Source organism: Trichosurus vulpecula, chromosome 6 (assembly GCF_011100635.1).
Source record: "Trichosurus vulpecula isolate mTriVul1 chromosome 6, mTriVul1.pri, whole genome shotgun sequence".
NCBI classification, from domain to species: domain Eukaryota; kingdom Metazoa; phylum Chordata; class Mammalia; order Diprotodontia; family Phalangeridae; genus Trichosurus; species Trichosurus vulpecula.
In genome coordinates, this window is record NC_050578.1 from 221,911,318 (window position 1) to 221,939,233 (window position 27,916).

Sequence of the window (27,916 nt, forward strand, 5' to 3'; positions counted from 1 at the left end):
AAAGTGCTAGAAATGGAAAAAACTTGACCCTTGGATCCAGGTTCTCGATCATCTTTTGTTGGATCTCTACACATATGTTCTAGGTTAATTCTGGGATTGTCCAGAGAACAGGTTATTATTCACAGCTAACTACTAGGTAGTTTTGTTTTATTTTAATGGGATCTTATCCCCCAGCCACTAAAATTTGTGTTTACAAAAGGGGAGTCAAAAAAAGGGAACTAGATTTTTAGTAACCTTCTCTCCCCTCACATTTTTCAGGAGATAATGAAGAAAGATTGCTTTAAAGTGTTGCTAAAAACAAAATTACAAATACCCTTTGGATGATGACACAGGTAGGGGCAAGAAATCAGACATTTTAAATTTAATTTTTAAATTTTAAATTTAATGTCTTAATCCACTTTAGTCTCCCTTTCTAAACAAACAAATAAATGAACAAGAAAAGTAAAGAGTTGAGGCACCGCATGGTTAAGGGTGAATCTGGATGTGTTCGGCTATGGCTGAAGAAGAGAAACTTGCTGTGGTGGCAAAGGCTGAAGGTGGTCACTGCCTAGAGAATGCCTTTCTGACTTGTCTTGCTGCTGCCCAGCTGTAAAATAGAGAAAGATCAACACATCACTGCAACTAGTAGAAGAATGGGGCACTAAAAGACGTCTCTCTCAGAAATTAAATCTTTACTGTTTCTTCTGAGGGCTATACTGTCAAGAAAAAGTTTCAACCTGGCACTAATATGAGAAGTTTTTAGAAACCATTTTCCTCTAGAAGTAAAAAATAGTAGATTTTTTAAAAAAAAAGTAAGAGCCAATCAATTAGCATAATAATAATTCTGAATCAGCAAATTTGTGGGAAATTAAAATACGGATATGTGGTTCAAACTCTTCCTCACTTACTTCTGCAACACATTTTAAAAGAAGCCAAATACTTTTGAAGAAACCAGCAAATACTCATTTTTTAAAAGTGATAGCTCTAGTATTATTATACTTTGCTAAACAATACAACTCAGACAAGCTTTAGACTGTTCACAGGACACAGTGTGGAAAACATAAAAATAGACACTGAAAAATAACATCGGTATCTTCCAGTAGGGCTGGATTAGTTTACCATCATCTCTTCTGAAATGTACACTGTTAATTAAATCTGAGTGACTTCAGAAATTATCTAATTGCCAATAGCAATTACTTGAAAATAAAGCACTCTATTTGAAACTATGGCCAAAGGGCTATAAAACTGTGCATACCCTTTGGTCCAGCAATACCACTACTAGGTCTGTATCCCAAAAGATCATAAAAAAGGGAAAAGGACCTACATGTACAAAAAGATTTCTAGCCGCTCTTTTTGTGGTGGCAAAGAACTGGAAATTGAGAGGATGCCCATCAATTGGGGAATGGCTGAACAAGTTGTGGTATATGAATGTAATGAAATACTTTTGTGCTATAAGAAGTGATGAGCAGATTTCAGAAAATCCTGTAAAGACTTACATGAACTGATGCTGAGTGAGGTGAGCAGAACAGGGAGAACATTGCATACAGTAACAGCAACATTGTATGATGATCAACTATGACACACTTAGCTCTTCTCAGCAATAAAAAGATCTAAGACAGTCCCAAAGGACTCATGATGGAAAAAGCTATCTACATCCAGAGAAAGAACTATGGAGTCTGAATGCAGATCGAAGCAGAATATTTTCACTTGTTTGGTTTTTGGTTTTTCTTATGGTTTTTCCCTTTTGTTCTGGTTCTTCTTTCACAACATTAATAATGTAGAAGTATGTTTAGCATGAATTTACATGTATAACCTGTATCAGGAGGGTTTGCTGTCTTGAGGAGGGAGGAAGGGAAGGAGAAAAATTTGGAACTCAAAATCTTATAAAAATGAACGCTGAAATTTTCTTTACACATTTTCTTGGAAAAATAAGATACCATTAAGTGTTGGAAAAAAAGAATATAATGCACTCTTCTTGCCTGAGGGAACATAATTTCTTAAGATAAGAATTCCTTGAGTCCATAAACCAATTCAACCATTAATTTTCCCTTAAACAACATGATTTACTACATACTTTACTACTAACTGTGAAATGCCTGTCTCAGATATCACTGTGTATATTTATAGGTGCAAATGAACCATACCCAGGAAATGTCTCTAACCAAGGAAGATGTGTCATATTATTGGTTCTATGGGGAATTAAAACTTAAATATCTGGGAAATTGACTTATATTTGCTATAGATGGCAACACTGGACCAGGATAGGCTCATCAGGACTAGCTGTGCTTGAAAAGAAAGATAACTAAACAGAGAGGGATGGTTATGTCCTGCCAAAGATGAAGTCACTAGTGAAGTCAGCAAAGTCATGGAAACCATGGATATACCGACTACAATAAAGAAAGCAGAAAGTACATTCACCGTAAAAGAATTAGAAATAAATATAGTAAAACTGCCAGAGACAGCTAGGATGAAGGAGATATGTCCCCCTACTCTTTTGCAAAGGAAGAAGTAGGGAGGGGTACCTGGTTGTGGCACATCAGATGTTATATGTGTATGTATGTGTGTGTGTATGCTTTCGATGAGGATGAACATGGCATCAAGGTCAGCTACCACACCGATGGTAAATTCTTCAACTTGAAAAGGCTACAAGCCAAGACCAAAGTGGAGGGAATGTTGGTGCATGGTTTTCTGTTTGCAGATGATTGTGCATTCAATGCAGCCTCTGAAGCTGTATCAGTTCTCTGCTGATTGTGCTAATTTTGGCCTAACAATTAACACCAAGAAAACACAGGTCCTCCATCAGCCACCACCATATCATCCATACATGGAACCATCAGTTACAGTAAATGGAGAATGTTTGAATGCCGTGGATAAGTTCACTTACCTTGGTAGTATACTTTCCAAGGATGTACATATTGATAATGAGGTTGACACAGGCACAGTGTTTGGAGGATCTGAAGGAAAGTATAGGAGAGAAGAGACATTAGACTGATTGCCAAACTGAAGGTCTACAGGACTGTGGTGCTGACCTCATTGTTGTATGCCTGTGAAACCTGGACAGTCTACCAGCGCCATGCCAGGAAACTGAATCACTTCCCTTTGAACTGTTTAGGGAAAATTCTGAAGATCACCTGGCAGGATAAGGTACCAGATACAGTTCCATATGCAAACTAAACTGCCAAACATTCAAACTCTGCTTGAGAGAGGAAAACTCCGATGGTCTGGCCATGTTGTTCAAATACAAAACGTCCACTTCCCAAAAAAGGCTAAAATTTTTAAAAAAAGAAGCGATACAAGGACACTCTCAAGGTCTCTCTTAAGAACTTTGGAATTGATTGTGTGACATGGGAGACACTGGCACAGCAACGCTCAGCATGGCATTTCCACATGAGAGAAGGTGCTGTGCTCTATGAGCAAAGCAGAATTGAAATAGTTCAAAGGAAATGTAGGATGTGCAAGTTTGGAGTATCCACCACCCCAAATGTTCCACAGAATATTGGTGCCTGACCTGTGGTAGAACATTCCAAGCTCATATTGGCCTGGTCAGCCACAGGTGGACTCATTGAATCTTGACTCAAGTATAATGATGTCATTTTGGTCCTCTCTGAGAATGAAGAACAACAAACAACCAACCTATGTGTGTGTGTGTGTGTGTATACATATATATGTGTGTGTGTGTGTGTGTGTATATATATATGATATCTCAATTTTGCTATATTTTTTCCATAGTTGCCAAAATGTTTTCTTTGTGTTTTTCTATAAGGGTAGTTTTCTGGGAGTGGGGAGAAGGCAGTAAAGGAGAAAATTAGGTGACATAAAAACAAAATTCAAGAATAAAAATTAATTTTTAAAATTACTAATGTTTAAGAATGGCCTTGTCTTTTGGGGCCTAATAGAAGTAAACCAGGTGGCCAAAACAGATGTTGCCTGGGAGTCCTACTTTCTTTTGTTTTTTTGTAAATTTTTAATGTATTTGAAACTTAAAAACAAAATGAAACAGTGACAACCACCAACACTGTGCATTCCCTACAGTACCCCTCTTCATATCCTCCTCTATGCTCCCTCCTATACCTCCTAGGGATCACTCTGCTGACTGTGAAATGCTGGGCTCAGTTCAGCCCTGTCCCTCTCTTGTTAAAATTTTTTAAATAAATTTTATCTATATCTTTTATTTAACATCACCTACATTTCCCAGTGTCTTTCTCCCCTTCATCACCCCAAAGTGTCACTTACCTTTTCTAAAAAATTGAACCAATACCCAAACAAACATAAAGATATCACTACTGGTAGGCACCTCATGATTATCCGAACTATAGGGTTTACAGGCTCTGCAAATGAAAGGAGGGAATACATTCAGATGGCTATCTCAATGGTCATCAGCACTAAGTGGCGAAAAAGAAGTATACCATCTGGCAGTTTCCTAGATTAACTAACTATTCTTGCTAATAAAATACTAAGCCCGATTTTCCTACTCCACAAGAGTTTATCTTCCTTAAAAATCTAACAAATCGTAAATTTCAGACTCTTCAATCATTATTTTAAGTTGTCGAGCCCATTAACCCTGAGGAAAAGTTTTAATCATACTACCATAGGTATGGCTCTGAACCAGTGTAGTTCCCCAGTCATCAGAATTGGTCCATCTTAGGTCCTTGGCAGGATCTAATCCTTCTGCTTTATTTACATGCCCTCTATTCTCCTTTACCCATAAATATCCCACTAAGCACTCTGTTTTCATTTACATACTCCCTAAAGTCCTCTTGGAAAGAGATCAGGATAAAAAAATTTTTAATATATAGAACAGATAAATAGAACCTGGTGTATATGTGGTGGCATGCAAGTCCCATGTGCCTGGACTGTGTTGTCATCCTCCCACATACTAAGAATTTTATGTAGTCTGTGGTAGAGCTTCAAGCTTCAGTATGACACAAATCTTAGAATAACTTTAGCTGTAATCTTCATACTATGCAATGTAATACTATAAAATAAGATTTTTGTGAACAAATATCATTAAGAAAGCCAGGCACAGAGATGCCAAGAGGAGCGGAGGAAGACCAAAAGGAGGAAATAGAAGAGAGACAATAAATCAAAGGAGAGAAAGAGTCGAGGAAGGAAACAGAGAAGAGGAGGGCAACAGGAGAAGAGCAGAGGAAAACGGGAGAAAAAGTAGAAGCAAAAAAAGGGCAGAGATGGAATGAGGAGAAAAGTGGACATGAACCACAAATGAAAGAAACAAAGGAAAGGAGAGGAAAAGAGGCAAAGAGGAGAACAGGAGAAGAGAGGGAATGAATAAGGTATATTCCATCATTCAATAAGCAAGAAAGCCTAGTTTTTCAAATGAGCAAGTATAATACATAAAATTCACTACACTGAATTTAAGAATTTAAGCTGGGGAGGACAGATCACAATCAAGGTAGTGCTGCTCTGCAATGGGAGTAATAGTGATTTATGGGCAACCTCACACTGGTAGATGGTTCCATTGTCTTCCAAATTTGGGTGCAGGACAAAGCTGCTGGTGGCAATGAACTTACCATCATTGTTGCTAATGGAACTGTTGTCCATGTGCTCAGAATTGTTCACATTTGGAAAGTAAGTCCCTGGAATCACATTCTTCCTGCTGTTTTGAACTGACTCATTGTGGAACCCTGCTGCAGGAGACTCCCGGGTGTACCCTTTCTTTTTCTCCCCTACAGTTTCTGGTGGCAACACAGTGCTGGAGGACTGAGCTGTAAGGAGATAAGATTCATTATTGGGTCATGCTAAGGACACATGGGAAGCCAGTCACTCACTCAATAAGTATTTATTAGGCACCTACTACATGAAGGTACTGTGCTAAGCACTTTTCCAGAAGATTTTCTTCTCACCATCCACTCATACATTAAAAGATATCCTCCCCGACACCACAAAACAGACAAATAGAAACATACACATCGATGCTGAATCAATATAAGACAAGAAAACATTATTCTTCAGTATTATTTTACAAATGAAGAAAGAGAGGTAGACAGAGTAGAAATTTCCTTCCCAGGGTCACACAGAGTAAAAGACATAACTGCTGATGAGGGACCCTGGAACCTCTCCTCCTGGCCCATATTCAATGCAACAAACATTCATAATTTCCTACTTGTACCCACTCCAAGGTGCAGCCCACCTTGTTAGACCGTGTCACCAGGCATACTCAGTCTCAGTTGAGGAACAGGATAAAAATCAATGGACTTTGGAGACTAGAAGCTCTGGGGTTAAGGCCCACCTTGGATAACTTTCTGTGTAAATGCAGGCAAATCACTTTCCTGATCCTCAGTTTCCTCCTTGATAAAATGGGGATAGCAATCTTTGATTCATACGTTTGCCATGAGGAAAGTGCTTTGTAAATCTCAAAGGGCTATAGGAATGGAAGCTATCCTTACTGATTGACTGATCAATTAACATATAGTCCACCATCTCACCCCACCCTCTGCCCAGACACACATCTCCAACTGTAAGACATCCAACACACAGGTAACACTAGAGACCAGGTCCCTTCTCACTCACCTACCACATCCAGCCTGGCTGTTCCCTGGAATCTGTCAGGAGGGATAATTATTTCACACCTGTACTCTCCTCCTTCCCGAAGCTGGATAGAAGGCAGGAAGAGAGAGGCATCTCCCCTCCTCAGCCCTGACATTGAGATGTTGGCTCCTGGTCTGAACTGAGTCAGGTTTTTTCCATTGTACTCAAGGATTTTGTCTTCCTTGTCAGAGTTTGACCTTCTCAGGGACCACCTGACTCCAGTGACACTGATGGCCAGGTTTAGAGTACCATCGCTGGACAATGCACAGAGCATGGTGACATCTTCCTTAGGGGATGCAATCTTAGTCTCCTCCTCCATCCTCAATTCCAAGGAACCTACAAGAATGAAGGTAGATAGAATGTGAGCTGAAACCAAAGTCATCAGCTCCCTGTGTGGCACCCAGAGGACTAGGCAGTAGAGTCACAGTATGGGGCAGATATAATTCAGAAAGCATTTATTAAGCATCTGTTAGGTGCAAGGTATTGGGTTACATATTGGAGATGAAAAATAAAAACACTATATGGTTTTTAACAAAATGTAGTACAAGCATACCTGGTTTTATTGAGTTTTACTTTATTGTACATCACGGATACTACATTTTTTTTTAACAAATTGAAGGTTTGTGGCAACCCTGCATTGAGCAAGTCTTTTGGCACCATTTTTCCAAAGGCATGTTCTCACGTCATTTCTCTGTGTCACATTTTGGTAATTGTCACAGAATTTCAGATTTGTCCTGCTTGCTCTGGCTGTCATGGTGATCTGTGATCTTTGAGGTTACTATTGTAATTGTTCTGGGGCACCAAGATCCATGCCCATACAAGATTTTAAACTTAATCAATTACTGTATATCTTCTGATTCTCCCACCACCTGGCCATTCTCTTATCTCTCTCCATCCCCTCAGGCTTCCCTATTCCCCGAGACACAACAATATTGACATTAGGCCAATTAATAACCCTACTATGGCCTCTAAGTGGTCACATGAAAGGAACAGTTAGTCGATGTGGTAAACTTCATTGGTGTCTAATTTAAGACATTTCCAGAGCCACCCCAGCCTTCAGGAACCATCCCCTGATCAGTCAGCAGCCATCAACATCCACGCAAACCTTCTACCAGCAAAAAGGTCATCACTTGCTAAAGGCTCAGATGATGGTTGGCATTTTTCAGCAATAAAGTATTTTTCATGAAGGTATGTGCATTGTTTTTTAGACATAATACTATTATTGCACACTTAATCGACTGCAGCGTAGTGTAAACCTAACTTTTATATGCACTGGAATATCAGAAAATGCACGTGAATCACGATACTTGCTTTATTGCAGCAGTCTGGAACCAATCCTTCAGAATCTCCAAGGTGTGCCTGTATAAGTTCCTAGGCCTCTGCTAGCTCATACTGCATTCCACCTGGATGATCCATGAGAACCACAGTACGAGGAAAATGAAGACAGAATGGAGCCATAAGAATTGGGTGGGGAGTGAAGGCATCCAGGAGAAGCCTGGGAATGATTTGTGCAAATGCTTTGAGGTGGGAAATGGAACACAGGGTTTAGAGGAGAACTGTTTGTTGGTTTGCATGGAAAACAGAGTTCATGCAGTGGAACAGTAGGAAATAGGGTTAGAAAGAAAAAAAAATTGTGGAGAACTCCAAATACCAGATTAGAGAGACTGTATTTTACACTCCAGGTAATAGTGAGCTACTGAGGGTCTTTGAGCAAAGAAGTGACAGATCAGAACCTTTGGCAGCTAAGTAACAGATGGACTGGAAAGGGGGGAGAACATGAGCAGACAACTGATGAGAAGACTTTTATAGTGGTCCAGGGAAAAAGAGAAGAGTGCCTGAACCAGGGTAAGGGCTGCATGAATGTAGAGAAGGGTCTGGAGGCAGGAGATGTTATAACAAGACAGTTATCTCAGTTAAGTGACACTTCAAGGTTTGCAAAGTGCTTTACAGATATTGTTATTTCACTTGATCTTCATAACAACCCTAAGAGGTAGGTGCTCATTTGATACCCACTTTACAGATGGGGAAACTGAGGCAGTCAGAGGTTAAATGATTTGCCTAGGTTCACACAGGTATTAAATCTATCAGGTACGATTTGACCTCAGGTCAGCTGATTGGACATGGAAGTGAGAAAGAGAGCTAGTCTGTCTCCAGTTTCCATGCCTTCACGAAGGCTGTCCCTGCCTGGGTTGCACCTCCTTCTCACCTCTGCCCATTAGAATTCCCAGCTTCCTTCAAAACTCAGCTCCTGGCACACTCCAGGAGAAGCTTTTCCTAAACCTAAACAAGGTCCTGAGATGAGGACAGTGGGATGGGGAAGGGGACACATCTAGAGCGTCTGGCCCTTGCAGGGAGGAGGGAAAGGGAAATGAGAGAAGGGAAGAGCATAAGCAGTTATGAAGTACCTACTATGTGCCAGGCACTGTGCTTAGTGCTATAACAAATATGATCTCATACGATCCTGAGACCAACCCTGGGAGGTAGGTGCTATTGTTATCCCAATTTTAGAGTTGAGGAAACTGAGGCAGACAAAGCTAAAGTGACTTGTGCAGGGTCACAACTGAGGCCAGATTTGAACATATATCTTCCTGATTCCTAGCCCGGTGCACCATCCACTGCACCACCTGCCTACCAAAAAAATACAAATGAAGGAGCAAAGAATGGGTAAACATGTATAGAGTTCTGGAGGCAGAGAATGGGAGAAAAGAGGGACTTTTCAGCTTTTCAGCCTTGTTTCTAAAGGAAAATAGAATGCAGGGACATGTACTAAGAGCAGAGAGAGAGAGGTCAGGAGGCATTGGGGGTTTGGGGTAGGAAGAGAAGTCACTGAGGAGACACGAAGAGCAAAATCAAGGAGGAATAAAAGTTTTAGCAGCAATGGCCCAGGTGAGATTGGATTTTTTAAAATTGCATTGTATTGCTTGAGAGCAAGGATGGTTTCAGTTTTTGGACTTTGCAGCATCCCCAGAGTCAAGACTGTGAAGACACAAATGTGAGTCCAGAGCAGGGGGGACAGACTGGGAGCACAGGGAGGAGGGAAGGACTAGAGGTTACTGTGAGGATGAAGAGCAGGTTTGGGTGGAAGGAGACTTAAGGAGGGATGGAAAATATTACAAGGGTTATTATATGATAACATATTACATATGTTATAAGAGACATTATACATACACATTATATAGGTGATAAGAAAGGTCATTTCTGACTTCAAAATCACAGACGGAGGTGGCCCAGCTCTGGATGTGGGTGAGATCTAAGTTGTGACCATCCCTGCCAATGGCTAAGTTGGACTGAAGCTGAAGCTCATGGGAGGGAGGAGTTTGATGAACTCAGAGCTAATACATGCACATGATGCCTGGCTCATTCCCTCTGCATTTCTGGCTCATCCTCTGGCCCATTCCATCCCCCTCAGGGACACTTTTCTTTCCTCACCCCCTTTCCAGGTCCCCTTTCTGTTTTGTCTTCCTCATTAGAATGCCACTCCTCCAGAGCAGTGCCCTCCTTGTCTCCTTGTCTTTGTGGCCCCAGCACTGAGCCCAGAGCAGGGCACATAGGAGGCACTTGATAAATGCGCTCTCTACCAATCTATTAGCTATCTCTTTGTCTAACTCTCTATCAGCTATCTCTCTATCCATTTCTATCATCTTTTCCTCTCCACCCATCTATCTCTCATCCATCTCTCCCTAGGTGTTTGAGGAGACATAGTCATCCACGTTGAAGGCCCCAAGGACAAGGACAAGAGTTGGGTTGGAATGAAAAACTTCGAGCCATGTACTCTTCTAGAGAAAGAAGGAAGAGTGCCTTGGAGGATAACAGATTGGAGCACCAAGGATCTGGGCTGGAGGCTGGCACTTCTCACCTATTTCTAAGCTAAGCTGCCTCCATTCTGGCCAGGATCTCACAGGTACCCCACCACCAACAACTTGCAACTCTGGAAAATGAGAAAGCATCAGATCATTGACTTAGACCTGGGAAGGACTTTCAAGTTCATCTAATCAGACCCCCTGATTTTTCAGATATGTCTCTGGGAGGATACACCCCTTGGCCAGAGGCCACAGGGCTCCCAAATAGCTGATCCGGACTTTTGAGCCTGCATATTCTGACTCCAAATTCTGTACTTCTACTGTAAGGCATCACCGTAAGAAAGTAGTAGAGGTAAGTGAAGTGTTCAATTCTGAGTATGGAAAAAAAAAATCTGAGGAGGGTTTGGATCTCACTGAGATAAGAAGGAAATGGAAGATTTTGATGCCTGTAAACTTGTGAACATTCATGGGAGAAATGTCTGTTAGAATCAAATAAATAAATGAAGCCTTCCCAGCACTTGTGCTTGTGTCTTGTGTCTTGTGAGTCACAGAGGATGGGGCAGAAACCACAGCAAAAAGAGGAGTTTGGGGGCGTGGAGGGGGTGGGGAGGGAAAGCTTCATAAAGGAACTGCGGTGAACCAGCGCCCTCTAGAGGCTGGCGACTTTACACAGCCCCCCCTCCTCTGAATCCAATTCACTTGCAAGTCCTGGCATTATCTTCCTGATGTCATGGTCCTCTTTGAGGATGAAGGACAAACAACAATGTAAAAACTCCAGAATCCTGATAATCACTCCCAGACTGCCCTCCCCCTGATTCACTTCCAGGGGCTGGGCTCTGGGAAAGGAAGAGAAAGACCCAGATTCCAATCCCTGTTCTCCGCCTGTGTAACTTATTTTAACAATCGCATATTCTCTCTAGGGCTCAGTTTGCTCCAGTGCCAAAAGAAGAGGCAGGGCTGGATGATCCTTTCCGTCTCTCCAAGCCCCAAGAGCCCACGTGTGAGGCCCGGGACTTTGCGAGGAAAGGGGGCAGGAGGAGCCCCCTACCCATTCAGCAACTGCTTCATCCGCCCTCCGGGAGCTTGTCTGTATTAAACCCTAACTCCCTAACACAAACTCTGTCTCATAGATAGATGCCCCGGAGGTGAAGGGCCGGAGAGGAGCCGGGGAGGGGAATTAGAGTAGAGTGCGACTATTCTGCACACTTCCAAGCCTCTCCGGAACCCCGACTGGGGCTGCACCTAAAAAGCCCAGGGAACCCTGTCCCCTCCTCCAACCCCTTGTGCTCTCTCCTCTCTTCTTCACCCGCCGTACACATCTCCCCTCCTACCTGCCAGGCCAGAGAAACCGGCTGCACATCACGGAACTGGAAGCCCGAACTTCTACCTTTGCTTTGTTTGTTTGTTTGTTTGTTTTAAGGCAAAGGGTGGAAATTTAGAGAGGATCTCTGCAGCAACTAATTAAACAGCAAACACTGGACTCTGGCGTGAGGGGTTGGGGGGCAGTAACTCAGTGAGACCTGGCCTTTAGGAAAATCACCAGGCATCTGGGCTGCAAAGACAAAATTCGAAATAGCCTTTGCTTTCTAGTAAGCTACGTTCTGTTGGAGGAGATAACGTGAACGTAGGTACATACCATGGGAGAAGCGCACGGAAGTACACCCCTCCCACCGCTGGTCCTCACTGGGGCAGCTATGTGGAGGATGCATCAGAGGGAGCAGGGAGACCAATTAGGCAGTCATTGCCGTGGTCCGGGGGTAGGTGTGGAGACATGAGTAATCGGAACGGAAATTTGGAAAGCAAGGAAAGGTTTAGGGAATTCAACAGCGAAGGAGGCTCTCCTGCTTGGGTAGAGTGACCCAAGAGTGAGCACGCCATGACCGTGACTCCAATCTGGGATTGAAGTCTTTAGTTGAGATTCTCCTCCCCACAGGCTGGCAGGAAAGTGACTACCCACCTTCCTATTTGAGGGGAGAGCAGCCGCCCATCTTTCCCTCAAAGAGCAGGAAACGCGACTACCAGAAGCGCAAGGCGGGGGGGCGACGGACACACCTGTGTTTGCCCTCAGCCTACCACATACAGAAATCAAAAAGTGCCCTCTGTCTCTCAACTACCTCCCCAGAAAGACAAGTTCATTCATTGTACCGAGTTTTACCGAGCTCTTCCTGCGTCCACTGCCCTCTAAGAAAATTGTTGGGTAGGCAAGTGACGTTAGAAAAAAAAAGAAAAGAAATCTCATTCTCAGAGGAGTTAAAGGTACGTGGGTGCTCCCTGGATGAAGGAAAGCCAAGGGGTGATAGGGCAGCTTAATATGAGGGGGAGGGGGGAAATCCTAACAATTAAAGCTATTGTCCAAAAGATGAAGGAAGTGCCTTTGCTGCACAGTCAATGGAGGTCTTTCAGTAAGAGGCTGGGAGACTAACTTTTAGAGAAATTGCAGAGTTTTGCTGTCTTAGCTTTGAATTCCCTTCCAACTCGCACAAGATTGTCGTTCTATTCCCCCTGCCCTCACCTTCCTAGCTTGTAAACTGCCTTGGGGAGTTTACCACTTACCCTTACCAAAAACACTATTTTATGGAGAACTTACACAGGGCAAGCGTTCACACATTGGTCAGAAGAAGCAATACAAGGACACTCTCAAGGTCTCTTTCAAGAACTTTGGAATTGGTTGTGTGACATGGAAGACACTGGCACATGACTATTCAGTTTGGCATGCCTACATCAGAGAAGGTGCTATGCTGTATGAGCAAAGCAGAATTGAAACAGCTCAAAGGAAATGCAGGATGAGCAAATACAGATAATCCACCCCAAATTGTGTCCAACCCTGGTCTGATCAGCCGCAGTGGAACACACTGAAACTTAACTCTAGCACAGTGATGCTATTTTGGTCCTTTTCCAGACGGAAGGACAACAACCTCTCTGGACTTCATTCATTTTTCTCCTCTGGAAATGAAGGAAGGAAGGTCACAGATTTTGTCCTTATCTAGTCTAAATCCCTCGTGTGTATTAACAGGTGTGAGTGCCCAGGATTCTCTTCAGACTGGGGGGAGAGGGGGCCACAGAATTACTTAATTTAAGGTACCTCCTTCTAGCTCTGGTTCCTAGGCTGAGGGGGAGAGTGGGGGAAGGGAGAGAGACGTCCTAGATTCCAATTTCAGTTCTGGTACTTGCTCTCTTTGTCACCTGTTCCCCCTTCTGGACCTCTTTTCTTCACTATTAAAAAAGTGTGGGGGGGGATTAGACTAGAATATTTTAGAGTCTGAAATTCTTAAATGATTCTTAAAATCTCACAGCTCTTACAGTCTGTATATTCAAGGAATTTGAAGCGACGGAGGTGAGTTGAAGCAGCAGACCTCATTCAACAACAGGATGCCCATTCTGCTGGACAAATCTGGAGAGACCCTCTAAGACTGCCGGCGGGGTGGACAGCGACCACTCACACTCCTTCAGCCATCTCCGCCAGGTTTGGGAACGTGATCCCCTCCCCCCAGTATGCTGAACTCATCTCCTTCCTTACCTGGAAAGTGTTGGGCCTCGCAAAGCCCCGAAGCACTCCCAAGAACATCACAGCGACTGCCAGGCAGTGAGCACGAATAGCCACAATAGGGATTCCAGCCCCGGAGTTCGGACCCTCTTCCTTTCATATCAGCCGGCTTAACAAAAAAAAAACAAAAAGCGCGGGTAGCCGCTAGGTAAACCACCCTACACCGTACTTGTCTAACCACAATCAGTAATTCAATCTGAGGAGGAACAACCTGCGGGATTCTCTGGGCCACTTCCTAGCAAAGAGAAATTCATTCATTCTACCAAGTTTTACTGAGCTCTTCCTGTGTCTGTAAGGAAATTACTAGATAGGCAAGTGTCGTTAAAAAATCATCTTATTCGCCGAGGAGTTGAAGGCACTGGGTGTGATTGCTGGATGAAGAAAAGCCAAGGAGTGATACCACAACTTCATATGAGGGGGAGGGGTGTAGGTTGTGTTCAGGGAAGATGAGTACCTCTGGCGTGAGGTCTCCCCAGCCCTTTTCAGAGTTGCTTTGCCCCTTTGGTGTCCACCTATTCCACCTCTCACCTGTGGCTCCAAGAAGCTGTAGCATACACAGGAGCCACACCCTGGTAAACCCTTGGCTCAGCTTGAGGGTAACTGAGGGGGTCTCAAACCCATTGGGTGCATTACTGGAGTGTCTACCCCAAGTATATGAAGACTTCCCCTGGTGGAATGGGCAAATGGCACCAAGGTCATTCACTGCATCTTGAGCCATGACCAGTCCACTTGACTCTAACCTGCCACTACACTGGGATGACTCTGGAAAAGCAAAGCTGACAACTTCGTCCAACTCTGCCTCACTTAAATCCAATTTACACACAAAGCAAAAGACCATTTTTACCTATCTCAAAAGTCCCTTGGGGACAGGCAAGTGACAAAGCAGCAGATGCAGATACACTAGGAGGTATAGTCACAACCCTGCAAACAAGTGACCCAGGCCATACATCTGTCTTCTCACTGGAAGCAGCAGTGGGATTCTGCAGCCCCCTGGGTGTCTTAGCAGCCTTTTAAGGACAACACTGCTCACCTCCTGCTATACTGAACATCACACCAAACAACAAAAGGTACACCAAATATAACATGTTATCTGATTTTCTATTTAATCAAATTTAAAACAAATCTATACAAAGGATGACTGGAACAAAGTTTTCTAACATTTCTAATAAATATTACACTGGAGAATATGATTTTGTGCAACCAATGTCTAAAAAAAGAAAAGAAAACTCTATGCAACAGAAGTTAGATAATGCTTGAATCTGTGTCTTCTTGGCTTACTTTTCAAAATTACAAACCAATTATTCATTTTTAAGTAGTCCAAACAAACCACAAACCAATCTAAGTACAGTGGTGTACAGATCATGGCAGTCCATTTTAAAGGTCAGGTGATCATCAGAGCAATGCACATATGTTCTAAGTTAGTTCTGGAATTCTCCTGAGAACAGGTTACCGATTCACAGCTAACTACTGTTGTCGTTATGTTTAGAATGTTTCTGTTTTATTTTTTCTTATTTGCATGTAAAAACAATTTAACCTTTATTTTTTATAATTTTTGAGTTCCTAATTCCCTGCCTTCCTCCCACCCCTCCCCTTTCTTAGAGAAGGCAAGCACATTGGCACAGATCATACATGTGTAGTCATGGAAAATATATTTCTGTATTAACCATGTTGCAAAAGAGAACACAGATCAACAACAAGGAAAATAAAGTTTAAAAAGTACAAGCATGCTTTGTTTTACTGCACTGCAATTTATGGTGCTTCACAGATATTGTGGGGTTTTTTTTACAAACCAAAGATTTGTGGCAACCCTACATTGAGCAAGTCTATCAATGCCATTTTTCAGCGGCATGTATTCACATCTGTGTCACATTGTGGTCATTCTCACAATGCTTTAAACTTTTTCATTGTTGTTATATCTGTTACGGTGTTCTGTGATCAGTGATCTTGGATGCTACTACTGCAATTGTTTTGGGGCACCACACCTGATGGCCATATTAAGCATTGAACTTAATCAACGAGTGTTATGAGTGTTCCACCAACCAGCCCTTTCCACCTCCAGCTTCCCTAGTCCCAGAAGCAAAAACAATATTGAAATCAGGCCAAGTAATAACCCTACAATGGGCTCTTAGTGGTCAAGGGAAAGGAAGAGTCAAGAAATTGTCATACCCACCCCAACCATCAGCGACCACCACCCCTTATCTGTCAGTAGCCATGAACATCAAGGTAAGACCCTCCACCAGTAAAAAGATTATAAAACACTGAAGGCTCTCAGATAGTGGTTAGCATGCTTTAGCAATGGTATTTTTAATTGAGGTAGTACATGGGGTTTTTTTAGACATAAAAATATTGCACACCTAAGAGACTACAGTATAGTACAAACAATTTTTAAGTGTGCTGGGAAACCAAAACAATTGTGTGACTTGTTTTATTGCAGCATTCACTTTGTTGGACTGGTCTGGAATTGAACCTTTAATATCTCTGAGATATGATATCTGAATTCTGCGATATACATTCAGACTCCATGAGATCTTTCTCAGGAGGTAGATAGCACTTTTCATCAGAAGTCCTTTGGAATTGTCTTCTATAATTGCATTGCTGAGAATATCTAAGTCATTCACAGTTGATCATCAAACAATATTGCTCTTACTGTGTACAACAATCTCCTGGCTCTGCTCACTTCACTTCGCATCAATTCATATAAGTCTTCCCAGGTTTTGCTAAAATCATGCTGCTCATCATTTCTTATGGAAGAGTAGTATTCCATCACAATCAAATGCCACACCTTGTTCAGCTATTCCCCAATGGATAGGCATCCCCTCAGTTTTCAATTTTTTGCCAACACAAAAAGAGCTGCTATAAATAATTTTTTATGCATAAACCCTTTTCTTTTCTGTTGATCTCTTTGGGATACAGACCTAGTAGCAGCATCACTGGATCAAAGGGTAGGCACCATTTTATAGCCTTTTGGGCATATTTCCAAATTGCTCTCCAAAATGGGTGGATCAGTTCACAACTTCATCAATAATGCATTAGTGTCCCAATTTTTCCACGCCCCTCCAACATTTGCCATTTTCCTTTTCTGTTATAATAGTTGGTGTGATAAAATATGAGGTGGTATCTCAGAGTTGTTTCAATTTGCATTTCTGAAATCCACAGTTATTTAGAACATTTTTCCATATGAGTATGGATAGCTTTGATTTCTTTGTCTAAAAACTGCCTGTTCATATCCTTTGACCAATTAACAATTGGGGAATCTCTTGTATTTTTGTAAATTTGACTCAGTTCTCTATATCTCTGAGATATGAGGCCTTTTGCCTTTGCTTTCCTTCAAATCTTGGCTGCATTGGATTTGTTTGTACAAAAAATTTTAAGTTAATATAATCAAAATTATCCATTTTATATCCCATAATGCTCTCTATTTCTTGTTTCATTATAAATTCTTCCTCATACATAGATCTGACAGGTAAACTATTCCATGTTCCCCTAATTTAGTTATGGCATCACTCTTTATTTCCAAATCATGCACCCATTTTAACCTTATCTTGTTATACAATGTGAGATGTTGGTCTATATCTAGTTTCTGCCCAACTGCTTTCCAGTTTTTCCAGCAATTTTTGTCAAATGGTGATTTCTCGGCTCAAAAGTTTGAATCTCTGGGTTTATCAAACACTAGATTACTATGATCATTTACTACTGTGTCTTGTATACTTAATCTATTCCACTGATCCACCACTCTATTCTTAGCCAGCACCAAATTGTTTTGATGCCTACCACATTGTAATATAGTTTGGGGGGAGGAGGAGGAAGAGGAGGAGGAGGACGAAGAAGAGGTGCTGCTGCTGCTTTTTGTTGTTGTTTTTAATGAGATCTTAACCCCAAGCACTAAGATTTGTCTTGTGGAACATTTTATACTATTTTATATCATTTTTTTTCAACCAGGCCCACAGCCTGAAATAATGAGTAACTGGAAGAAGATCCAGGACCTGGTCTACTTTGTTCTCTAAAGTTTGCTCAGGAAATACGCTTACCTCTGTCAACAAGGCCAGATCAGACTGACCTAAGGACATTCCTTCCCCTGTTAGCCATTAAAGGATGAGACTCTAAGCCCAAGAGAGACTACCTCGCTTAATACTCTACAAGTATATACTATGTTATGGAATGTTAATGAGACACAGAGATGCTGGGTTGTATGTTTAACTGATCTTTGTCAACATTCTTTACAACCCTATTCCATTAAGGGAAATCTTTGTCTTGCGGTTAAACATACATGGGGATCATAAAATTGAGTAACATGCTGAATTATGATTGTTCTAAAAAATATAAAACCTGTTCATGTTTCTGTACAAGTCAGTCAGACTCTAGCTCAATCCATGATCATGTCTGCCTGCTATGTTTAAAGGGAATGAATGGATAAATAAATAGGTAATGTCAATTTTTCTATCACCTAGCTCTGTTGTTTACTTCAACCAAATTTTCAGGTTTAAGAGTCTTTAGAAAATGGAGTCAAGAATGGAACTAGGTTTATAGTAACCTCTCCTGTCACATTTTTCAGGAGATAATAAAGATTGCCTTAAAATGTTGCTAGAAACAAAATCACAATTATTCTGATGATGCTACAGGTAAGGGCAAGAAATAAGACATTTTTATTTTAATTTTTTCATCCACTTTAATCTCTATTTTTAAACAAACAGAAAAAGTGAACGAGAAAAGTATAAACTTGAGGCACTGACAGGATTAAGTGTGAATCTGGACATGTTCAGGCATGTTCCTTCCTGAAGAGGAGAACCGGGATGTGGTGGCAAAGCCTCAAGGTGATCACTGCCTACAGAAAGCTTTTCTAACTTCTTTTCTTGCTGCTGCCCAGCTGTAAAACAGAGAAAGATCAACACATCACTGCAAATAGTAGCAGAATGGGCCCCAAAAGACTTTTTCAGAAATTAAATCTTTACTATTGTTTCCTTTTGGGGACTATATGGTCAAGAAAAAGTTTCAATCTGACACATAAGATGTTTTTAAAAATCATTTTCCTCTATATATGAAAAAAGTGGATGGTTTTTTAAAAAGAGCTATTGAATTAGCATAATAACAATTCTGAATCAGCAACTGTGGGAAACTAAAACACAGATCTATGGTTCAAAGGATTCCCCCACTTACTTCTGCAACACATTTTTGAAAGTGAAAGGTAAATGTTTACTACAGAATAAAGAGGAGGATAGTGTATGCAAGGAGGCAGTCTGGAATTCTTCTATTCATGCACTATTTTGGTAACAAAGGCTTGAATGTTAACATAGAAAATACTTGCAAAACTAAACTTGTTTTTACATACATCCATTTATCAAGTGGTATAAGTTGGTCCTTAGAAATCATGTCCTAAACTACACAATCATATAGTTTACAATAAACTTGTGTCAAATTATGCATCAACAAATAAGATGTGAGTTTTTAATGACCAATATTTTAAAAATGTCACAATTCTCCGGCTTGAAAATGCTTAATTATTAGATTGAAATGAGGGAATGGAACCAAAAAATCACCAAGATGGCTTGTTTTAGGATGTTTTACATTCAATCCCTTATACTTTCACACCATCTCCAATTAGCTGATACAAAGAAGTGACAGCTGTAGAAGCCTGGATATCCATCAGTACAAATGGAGGAATAATGTTTGTTTCCGGTGCATTACAGGCTCCAGTGACAGACCCTCGATTAACACAGAATTAATTTTCATGTTCAAAGGCTTCAAATTTGTGTGTGTGTGTGTGTCTCTGTGTGTGTGTGCACTGACATGAGAATATCCACATCAAACTACCCTTGTAGCAATGCTAAGCTGACCATAACTGCTCATGGAATAACTTGATGTCCATGGCTCAAACCAGTTTTGAACTGCCCAACAATTACAACCTTCTGTTCCTGCTAGAGTCTTTAGGTACTCATAACTTTCTTTGGTGCAAAGGTTTCCAGTGCAGACAATGTGCTGAATTTTTCCAGGCACTAGCAGTTGTATTTAACTGAGCTGGCAGACTGCTGCATCAGTGAGAGAGGTGCAGATCTCCTAATACTAAGGCCAGCAGACTATCACCTGCCCCACTCTGCCACAGCAACCATTACCACCCACCTCTTTCTACAACACATTTTTAAATAAACCAAATACTTTTGAATAAACCAGCAAATCTTAGTATTTTTTAAAAGTCATACCTCTAGTATTAATATACTTTGCTCAAATACACAACTCAGTCAAACTTTAGATAATTCACAGGATGCAGTGTGGAAAACATTTTAAAAACACACTTAAAACAGTACCAATATTTTCTAGCAAGGTTGGATTAATCTACCATCACCTCTTCCGAAATGTACATTTTTAATTAAATCTGAGTGACACCAGAAATGTTTCATTGCTAATAGGAATCTCTTCAAAATAAAGCAGTTGCTTTATTTTCTTGCTTAAGGGAATATAATTTCTTAAGATAAGAATTCCATAAATCAATTTGAACTATTAATTCTCACTTGAATGATCTGACTTACTACATACTTGCTAGCCACTTTGAAATGTCTGTCTCAAATATGACTGCGTATATTTATAGGTGCAAATGAACCATTCCCAGGAAGTGTCTCTAACCAAGGAAGGTGTGTCATATTATTGGTTCTATGGGGAATTAAAACTCAGCTCCACCTTCTCCCTGGCTTCATCTCCCTCTGCTATCTTCCAGGCCTGCACTAAATGGGGCACTGCCATTTTCAAGGCAAATCATGGCTGCCTTTCACAGAGAAGTTCACAAATAAACAGTCCCTTGTTATGATTCAAACAACAGTAGGCATAAGAATACTATTCCAGCTCTAGTATTGCTGTTTCCATTTGAAAAAATGACCCAGGGATGCCATTCTCCCACTGTAGTTAATACTAATCAGACACTTCACAGACTTCTATTTCTAGTGGAGTTCACAATTCCAGAGAAATTGAGACTTTTCAGAAGGAAATAACAAAAGTGATTCAAAGTTCAGGCAGGGGAGGAGGGAGACCTGTAAGGTAAGGTTCAACCTTGTGGAACCATCAAAACTCAGGGCAATTTAATATTTTAAGGGTTCTTATACAAAAACAACAAGCCATCATCATCAACAAATATTTACTGAATGAGGAACTATGCTGTTTCATGCAATAAGGCTGTTCTGCCCAAAGAGATCAGACTAAGAGGAAACAGGCCAATATTATAGCAGAAGACATACAGTCTAAAGAAAATGGTTTTCAGATAGTGAAGCCTATTGGAATAATTAGAGTTAAAGATAGAGGTTATTTATTCAATCTTCATCCTTCTTGGGATCTCTGCAGACTTTGACACTGTTCATAGCACTCCTACTAGATATTGTGGCCTCTCTAGAAAACCTAGACACTTCTCTATCCTGGTTCTCTGTCCTGGTCACCCCCTTTTTTTCTTCCTCTTTACTATCTCACCTGGTCATCTCATCTATTTCCACGGATTCACTTCTAATCTCTATGAAGGTTATTTTCATACCTTTTAGCAAGTGCTAATCTGTCTTGATGCCAATCTCCAGTCACCTACTAGACATCACAAACTGGCTGTGCCACATATATCTCAAAATCAATATGGCCCAACATGCCCATTAAATATCCCTCCAAACACTTTCCCCTTCCCATATTCCTTCTTATTGTCCAGGGCACCACCACCCTCCCAGTCAGTCACCCAGGCTCACAACCTAAGTGCCATCTGCAACTCACTCACCCTACATAGCCAATCTTTTACCAAATCTTTTCGATTCTGCCTTCATAACATCTCTTGTAAACCTCCCCATTTCTCCCTTCACACAGCTGTCACCCTGGTAACAGGTCCCATCATCTCCCATGTGGACTGTTGCAATAGCCTCCTGGTTGCTATTTCTGCCCCAAATATCCCCATTCCTCAGTCCAACCCGCCATCCAGCTGCCAAACTGATCTTCCTGAAGCACAGGTATGACCATGTCACTACCAACAGCACCTCCAGCACCACCACCACTCCTGTTCCATCAATTCCAGTGGCTCCCCATTACCTCCAGGATCAAAGATGAAATCCTCTGTTTGGCCTTCAAAGCCCCTCATAACTTGTGCCCCTTCCAGTCTTCTTACATTTACTTGCCTCCATGCACTCTAAGATCTTCCCTTCCAACTCCATGTCTTATCACTGGCAGCCTCCCTCCTCATCTCTGCCAGCTGGCTGCTTTCAAGTGTCAGCTCAGATTCTACTCACTGCAGGAAGCCTTTCCCCACCTCTTTCAATGGTAGGACCCTCCACCTGATATTATCTCCCATTTACTCTGTACTTATCTGGCTTGTGCATAGTTATTTACATGTTTTCTCTCCCAGTAAAATGTAAGTTCTGGGAGGAATAATTCATTTGTACCTCTACTCTATTCCAATCAGAGTTAATCAGTTTGATATTCTACTAAAATCATATGGGGACAGAGAGTGGGCCTCAAACTTTAATGTAAGGTTGACTACTTGTTTGCCAAGTTCTAAGGCTCACTTGTACAACCACAAGAATGCTCACAAAGATATCCCCATTCTGTTTTACTCAAATTCCGCATCCAAATTCAGCATGGGTGGGATGCCTTGATACTTTGGAAAGTCCCCCAACTTATTTTGTGCCTCTGAACCATTCTCTCTTGTCCAATATGAGCAGTTGACCATCTTATAACTGTTTAGTGGAGAGGCCCCATGCTTCATCCAACCTGTAACATGCCTGCTAATATGTCATTTTTCGCCCTCAAGAGCAAAGTCTAGTAACTAAATTTGAGATGCCTCTTTTGCATATTTGGATATCAAACCCTATAAAAACAAGGCACTAGAAGAGGGGGGCATCTCAGATCATGAGGAGGATCTGAGGTCCATTTCATTAGGGACGACCACGGACTCTTTAAATATGTGCCATTGGCTCAGAGCTCTGCCTCAGTCTCTTTTATTGGAGGTTAGACAGTTTTAATCCCCACAGTTCCATAAAGGTAAAGACTATTTTGCCCTCCTTTTGATGCCCAACACTTCTCAGAGCCTGCATCTTTTTGTTGTTCTTTAGTCATTTCAGTCATGTCTGACTCTTCATGACCTCATTTAGAGTCAGTTTGGCAAAGATACTGGAATGATTTATCATTCCTTCTCCAGTTCATTTTACAGAAAAGGAAACTGAGGCAAACAGGATTAAGTGACTTGGCTGGGGTCACACAGCTAAAAAGAGTCTGAGACCAGATTTGAATTCAGGGAGACAAGTCCCCTCTCCAGTGCTCTAACTACTTCATCATGTAGCCACTTAATAAATGCTTATTGGCATGATCTGACTTCAAATAGGTTACCAGATCACTCAGTCAATAAACATTTACTAATTGCCTAGCATGTGACAGGTTCTGTGCCAAGCACTGGGTATACAAAAAAGGTAAAAGACAGTCCCTGCCCTCAGGATAGGCTATTCCTAAAATTATAATTACTTTTCTTTTCTGATGTTCTCCCCTCTCCATCCTTCCTCCCATTCTAAAAGTTCTCAAAACTTCATCCCCTTCTGATCCAGGCCTTGGTCTCTCAGGTATAACCTAACTGATATCCAGGTACCACCAGAGATGATATTCAGGTGCCACTGGAAAATAAATTTCTCTGACACAGTCACCTCCCTGTCTTGAATCACCTCTCAGCTACATTAGGTACAGCTTGATCCAGATGGAGAATGATGAAGAGCCTTGCCTCTCCTCTCCCAGTGTATATAAATAGCCATCTGCACCCATGTGGGCCCTTCCACAGGATTGTGTCTATAAATTGGCATCCCATGCAATTCACTTCAGCAGAGAACAGTGAACATGACCCAAAATAACCTCGAGCCAGAGGAAAGCAGGACCACACAGCCTGCTTCCTTCAGAAGTGCACCTGAGTGTCATTGCCCAGAAACAGTCCCATTCATTCTCCTAAAACTACACAGGAGCAGATCTCATCCCTCCCATGTCCCACACTGGAAAACTGAGGCCTAGACAGTGACAAGGACTTGCCTATGGTCGTCATTTGAGTCAGAGGACCAGCTGGCTCCTTTGTCCCAATACTCCCTTCATTGGAGGTGGCTGGCTGGCATCAGTGACCTACTGGGTCTCCCAGGCTGTCACTTTGACCCCCCTATTTCTTCCTTAGCACACAGCAGAGGCAGCCTGGGAGACCAGGAAGACTTATAAAGGTTGACTTCTCTTATTAACTCACTGTGTGACCTTGGCCAAGTCCCCTAACTTCCCTGATCTTCACCTTCCATATCTGGGAAATGGGCTTAGGAGTATATTTGCTAACGACCTCACAGGCCTGTTTGCACATCGCATGACATTACATGGGTTGATGAAGGTGCTCTTCAAGGTAAAATGCAGGTTAGAATTACGACTATCTTCATTATCATTGCTCTTCTAAATCCTGCGGAACTGTCCTGTTTCAGCATGGAGATGACCATGCTGGCTTCTCAAAGAGCACAAACATAACAGTCTTTGAATGTGTGCCTAAAGAGGGCTCTGTGCCCCTCACCTAAGGACCAGCCAGGCTAAGTGCCAAGAAGCTCATGGCCAGAGAACTGGAAACCAGGGGAGGACTGTTTCCAGCTACAGAAGTCCCTGAAACACTGTCCACTTAACGGTGAGGGGCCCAAGTGGGTGGAGATGGATGAAATCTTAGACCTTTCAGAAACCACAGAATCAGACCTTTAAAGATCCCTGAAGAGCTCATCCAGTCCAATCCCTTTATTATACAGATGGGGAGACTGGGGCCCAGAGACCTGGGGGGAATTGCCAAAAGTCAAACAATTCTTAATGTGCAGAGCCAGGCCTAAAACCTATGGCTTTCAGATCCAAGATCAATGCTCTCCCCACTACACTGCACTGCCTCTTTTTAAAGTCCTGACAAAGTATTCACTTTACCACCATCCTAAGTGCTGACACAGCATCCTTGTCTGCCCCTACATGTAATATGCACCTTCCCTGGAGAACAGCACCCCACACAGCAGAGGCCACAGCCCCTCACAGTGTGAATGCCCTTCAGTGCCCCTCTGCACTCTGCTCCATGCCCCCTCCCTCTTTCCCTGAATCTTCTCTACAATTTCTACTCTTGAAAATTATCTAGACTACTGAGTGATTAGGTTAAGTTGTCCAGGGTCACACAGTCAGTACATGTCACTAGAAAGACTTAAAGTCAGGTCTTGTTGGCTATGAGGCCATCTCTCTGGACCAGTTCTAGAGGCTCAGTAAAGACCTGACTGATGGATAGTAAAGGTGTATTTGGTGTGAAATGGGCCCTTCGTTTTTGGGGTGTGCCAAAAAGGCCCTGGACCCCCAGGCCCAAGCCTTCTACTAAAGTATAGTAGACCTGAATGGTGATCCCAGACATGTCCTGTGGCGACTCTGGCTCACAAAATCTTCATGTGGAAAATGAGGAAGCATCAGATCACTGATTTAGAGCTGGAAAGGGCTTCACAGTTCATCTAATCTGATGCCCTGATTTTTCAGATATGTCTCTGGGAGGATGCACCCCTTGGCCAGAGGTCACAGGTCTCTCAAATAGTTGATCTGGGACTTTGAGCCTCAATCTTCTAACTCCAAACTCAGTACTTCTATTGTAAGGCATTAGGCAGCTTTAAATCTTTCCCACAGAGAAAGTAGTGGAGGTAAGGGAAGTGTTCCATTCTGAGTATGGAAAGAGAGGTCTGGGGAAGGTTTGGATCTCATTGAGATGAGAAGGCTATAGGAGGTTTTCAATGCCTGTAAACTTGTGAATATTCACAGCAGAAATGTCTGCTAGTGATGAGGGTTTGTGGTGAGGGGTGCTCGACACTCCAAAGAACCGACACACCGGTCCTGCCGAAAGAATTCGACTCAAGCTTTCTCAGCCAAGGGAAAAGATAAAGTTTATTAAGAGTTAGCCAAATAGGCCTGCCCCAAGACATCCCACCCCTTTCGAGGCCTGTAAGGAAAGCGGGCCAGATCAATCTAAGCTAGATTGGATCTGACCAACCTCATGGAGGCAAGAAGGAGATTATATACACAAAGATTGTGGGAAGGATTGAGGGGTGGTCTGGGGTGATCAGAGGAAGGGTCTAGGGAGGAAGTTAAGGAGGAGTCTAAGGAGGAGCTTGAAGGGATTGGGATGAGGTCAGACTCCAGGGTGGGGGAAATAGCTGAAGGCTATATGGAAATGACAGACCATAAAGGGCTGGGGTAACAGAGCTAGGGTATAGATATTTTGATCACGATTAAGGGTGGGAAACAGTTGGACAATAGAGGACTGGGCAAGGTACCATTTGGGCTTAATGGTTATAGCCTCAGGCCAAGGCCAGATCCAGTGGGAAGATTCAAGGAGAGTTCAAGGGTTCAAGGGGTTCCCAGAGACTGTGCCCTCATCACTAGAACTGGATGAATAAATAAATGAAGCCTTCCCAGTACTGACAATATTCTGAGTCGAATGGGTTAGGGCAGACACGAACAACAAATAGAGGAAGTTCTGCTTGTTGGTGTGGGGGAGTGGGGGGGATGGGGAGATGTTCTAGCAAAGGTTGGATGGTAAGTCTTACAACAGAACTGCTGGAACGCAGCCTCCTCATGACTCACTCCACAATCCTGATAGCCACACCCAGGCTACTCTCCTGGCTCATTTCTAAAGCCTTGACTCTGAGAAAGGAAGAGAAGGACCCAGATTCCAATCCCTGCTCTACTGCCTGTGTGAATTATTTTAACTATCTCGTCCCTTCTCTGCCCCTCAGCTTCCTCCAATGCCAAATCAAGAGGCAGGACCGGTCAATCCCTTAGGTTTCTCAGAGCCCATATGTGAGACCCGGACTAGAAGAGGAGAGGAGATAGGAGGAGCCCCACTGACCAACCAGCTACGCTCACCCTCCGCACACTAGTCTGTATTGAATCCATACTCCGCATTCCCCAATGCTCTGTTTCACAGATGCCCCAGAGGTGATGAAGAGGGTTTGGGGTGAGGGGTGCTCGACATCCCAAAGTACCGACACATCGGGTCCTGCCGAAAGAATTCGACTCAAGCTTTCTCAGCCAAGGGAAAAGATAAGGTTTATTAAGAGTTAGCCAAATAGGCCTGCCTCGAGAGATCCCACCCCTTGTAACGCCTGTAAGGAAAGTGGGCCAGACCAATCTGAGCTAGATTGGATCTGACCAACTTCATGGAGGCAAGATGGAGATTATATACATAAAGATTGTGGGAGGGATTGAGGGGTGGTCTGGGGTTACGGAAATGACAGACATTAAAGGGCTAGGGTAACGGAGCTAGAGTATAGATATTTTGATCAGGATTAAGGATGGGAAACAGGATGAAGGCTGGGAAGCAGCTGGACAATAGAGGGTTGAGCAAGGTAGGCTTTTGGGCCTAATGGTTATAGCCTCAGGCCAAGGCCAGGTGGAGTGGGAAGATTCAAGCAGAGTTCCAGGTTTCAAAGTGTTCCCAGAGACTGGATTAAGGGTGGGAAGCAGCTGGACAATAGAGGGCTGGGCAAGGGAGGCTTTGGGCCTAATGGTTATAGCCTCAGGCCAAGGCCAGATCAGGTGGGAAGATTCAAGGAGAGTTCAAGGGTTCAAGGGGTTCCCAGAGACAGTGCCCTCGTCATTGAAGCATCAGAGAATAGTCCGGGTTCATAAAGGGAGGAGGGGGGATGGGGGAGGGGAAGGAGAGTAGACGGGTACCATTCTGCACACTTCCAAGGCTCTCCCGACCCCCTACTGGGGTTACACCTAAATTCCAGGGAAGCCCGCCCACTCCTCCAACCCCTTGTGCTCTCTCCTCTCCTCTTCACCCACCGAACACATCTCCTCTCCTACCTGCCAGGAGCAGAGAAACCAACCGACTACTGCCTCTCACCATGGCTGCAGATCAAGGAACTGGAAGCCCGGGAATCTTAGTTTCGGTTTTTTTTTTTTTAACCAGGAAACGGGTGGGACTTTAGAGAGGATCTCTGCCCCAACTAACTAAACAGCAAACACTGGCCTCAGGATTTACTGAGTCGGGGAGTGACTCAGTGAGACCTGTGCTGTAGGAAAATCC

General features: G+C 42.6%; 1 protein-coding gene and 2 pseudogenes across 1 annotated transcript; all 3 read right to left on the minus strand.

The window, feature by feature from the left end:
- Positions 1-463, minus strand: part of LOC118854920 — a 26,598-nt pseudogene extending 26,135 nt beyond the window's left edge.
- NCR3LG1 (natural killer cell cytotoxicity receptor 3 ligand 1) lies at positions 348-27,726 on the minus strand. Its single transcript, XM_036765407.1, has 7 exons — positions 27,694-27,726; positions 13,843-13,978; positions 6,508-6,861; positions 5,508-5,702; positions 4,213-4,307; positions 2,864-2,933; positions 348-586 (listed from the first exon to the last, which is right to left on the minus strand). The coding sequence occupies exons 2-7, from the start codon at positions 13,967-13,969 to the stop codon at positions 492-494; spliced, it is 936 nt and encodes a 311-aa protein (XP_036621302.1). The 5' UTR covers positions 13,970-13,978; positions 27,694-27,726; the 3' UTR covers positions 348-491.
- Positions 19,434-26,778, minus strand: LOC118853244 (annotated as a pseudogene).
- Positions 27,727-27,916: the final 190 nt, after the last annotated feature.

What these genes read in the sequence shown, in the direction of transcription:
- NCR3LG1 (XM_036765407.1), bottom strand. Translation starts at nt 13,969, where the DNA reads ATGAAAGGAAGAGGGTCCGAACTCCGGGGCTGGAATCCCTATTGTGGC. An exon ending in GGTTCAATTTTTTAGAAAAG is followed by an intron (nt 2,934 to 4,212) that starts GTAAGTGACACT and finishes ACTTTCCTTCAG; the next exon opens with ATCCTCCAAACACTGTGCCT. An exon ending in TTGGAAAGTATACTACCAAG is followed by an intron (nt 587 to 2,863) that starts GTAAGTGAACTT and finishes TCTATTTTACAG; the next exon opens with CTGGGCAGCAGCAAGACAAG.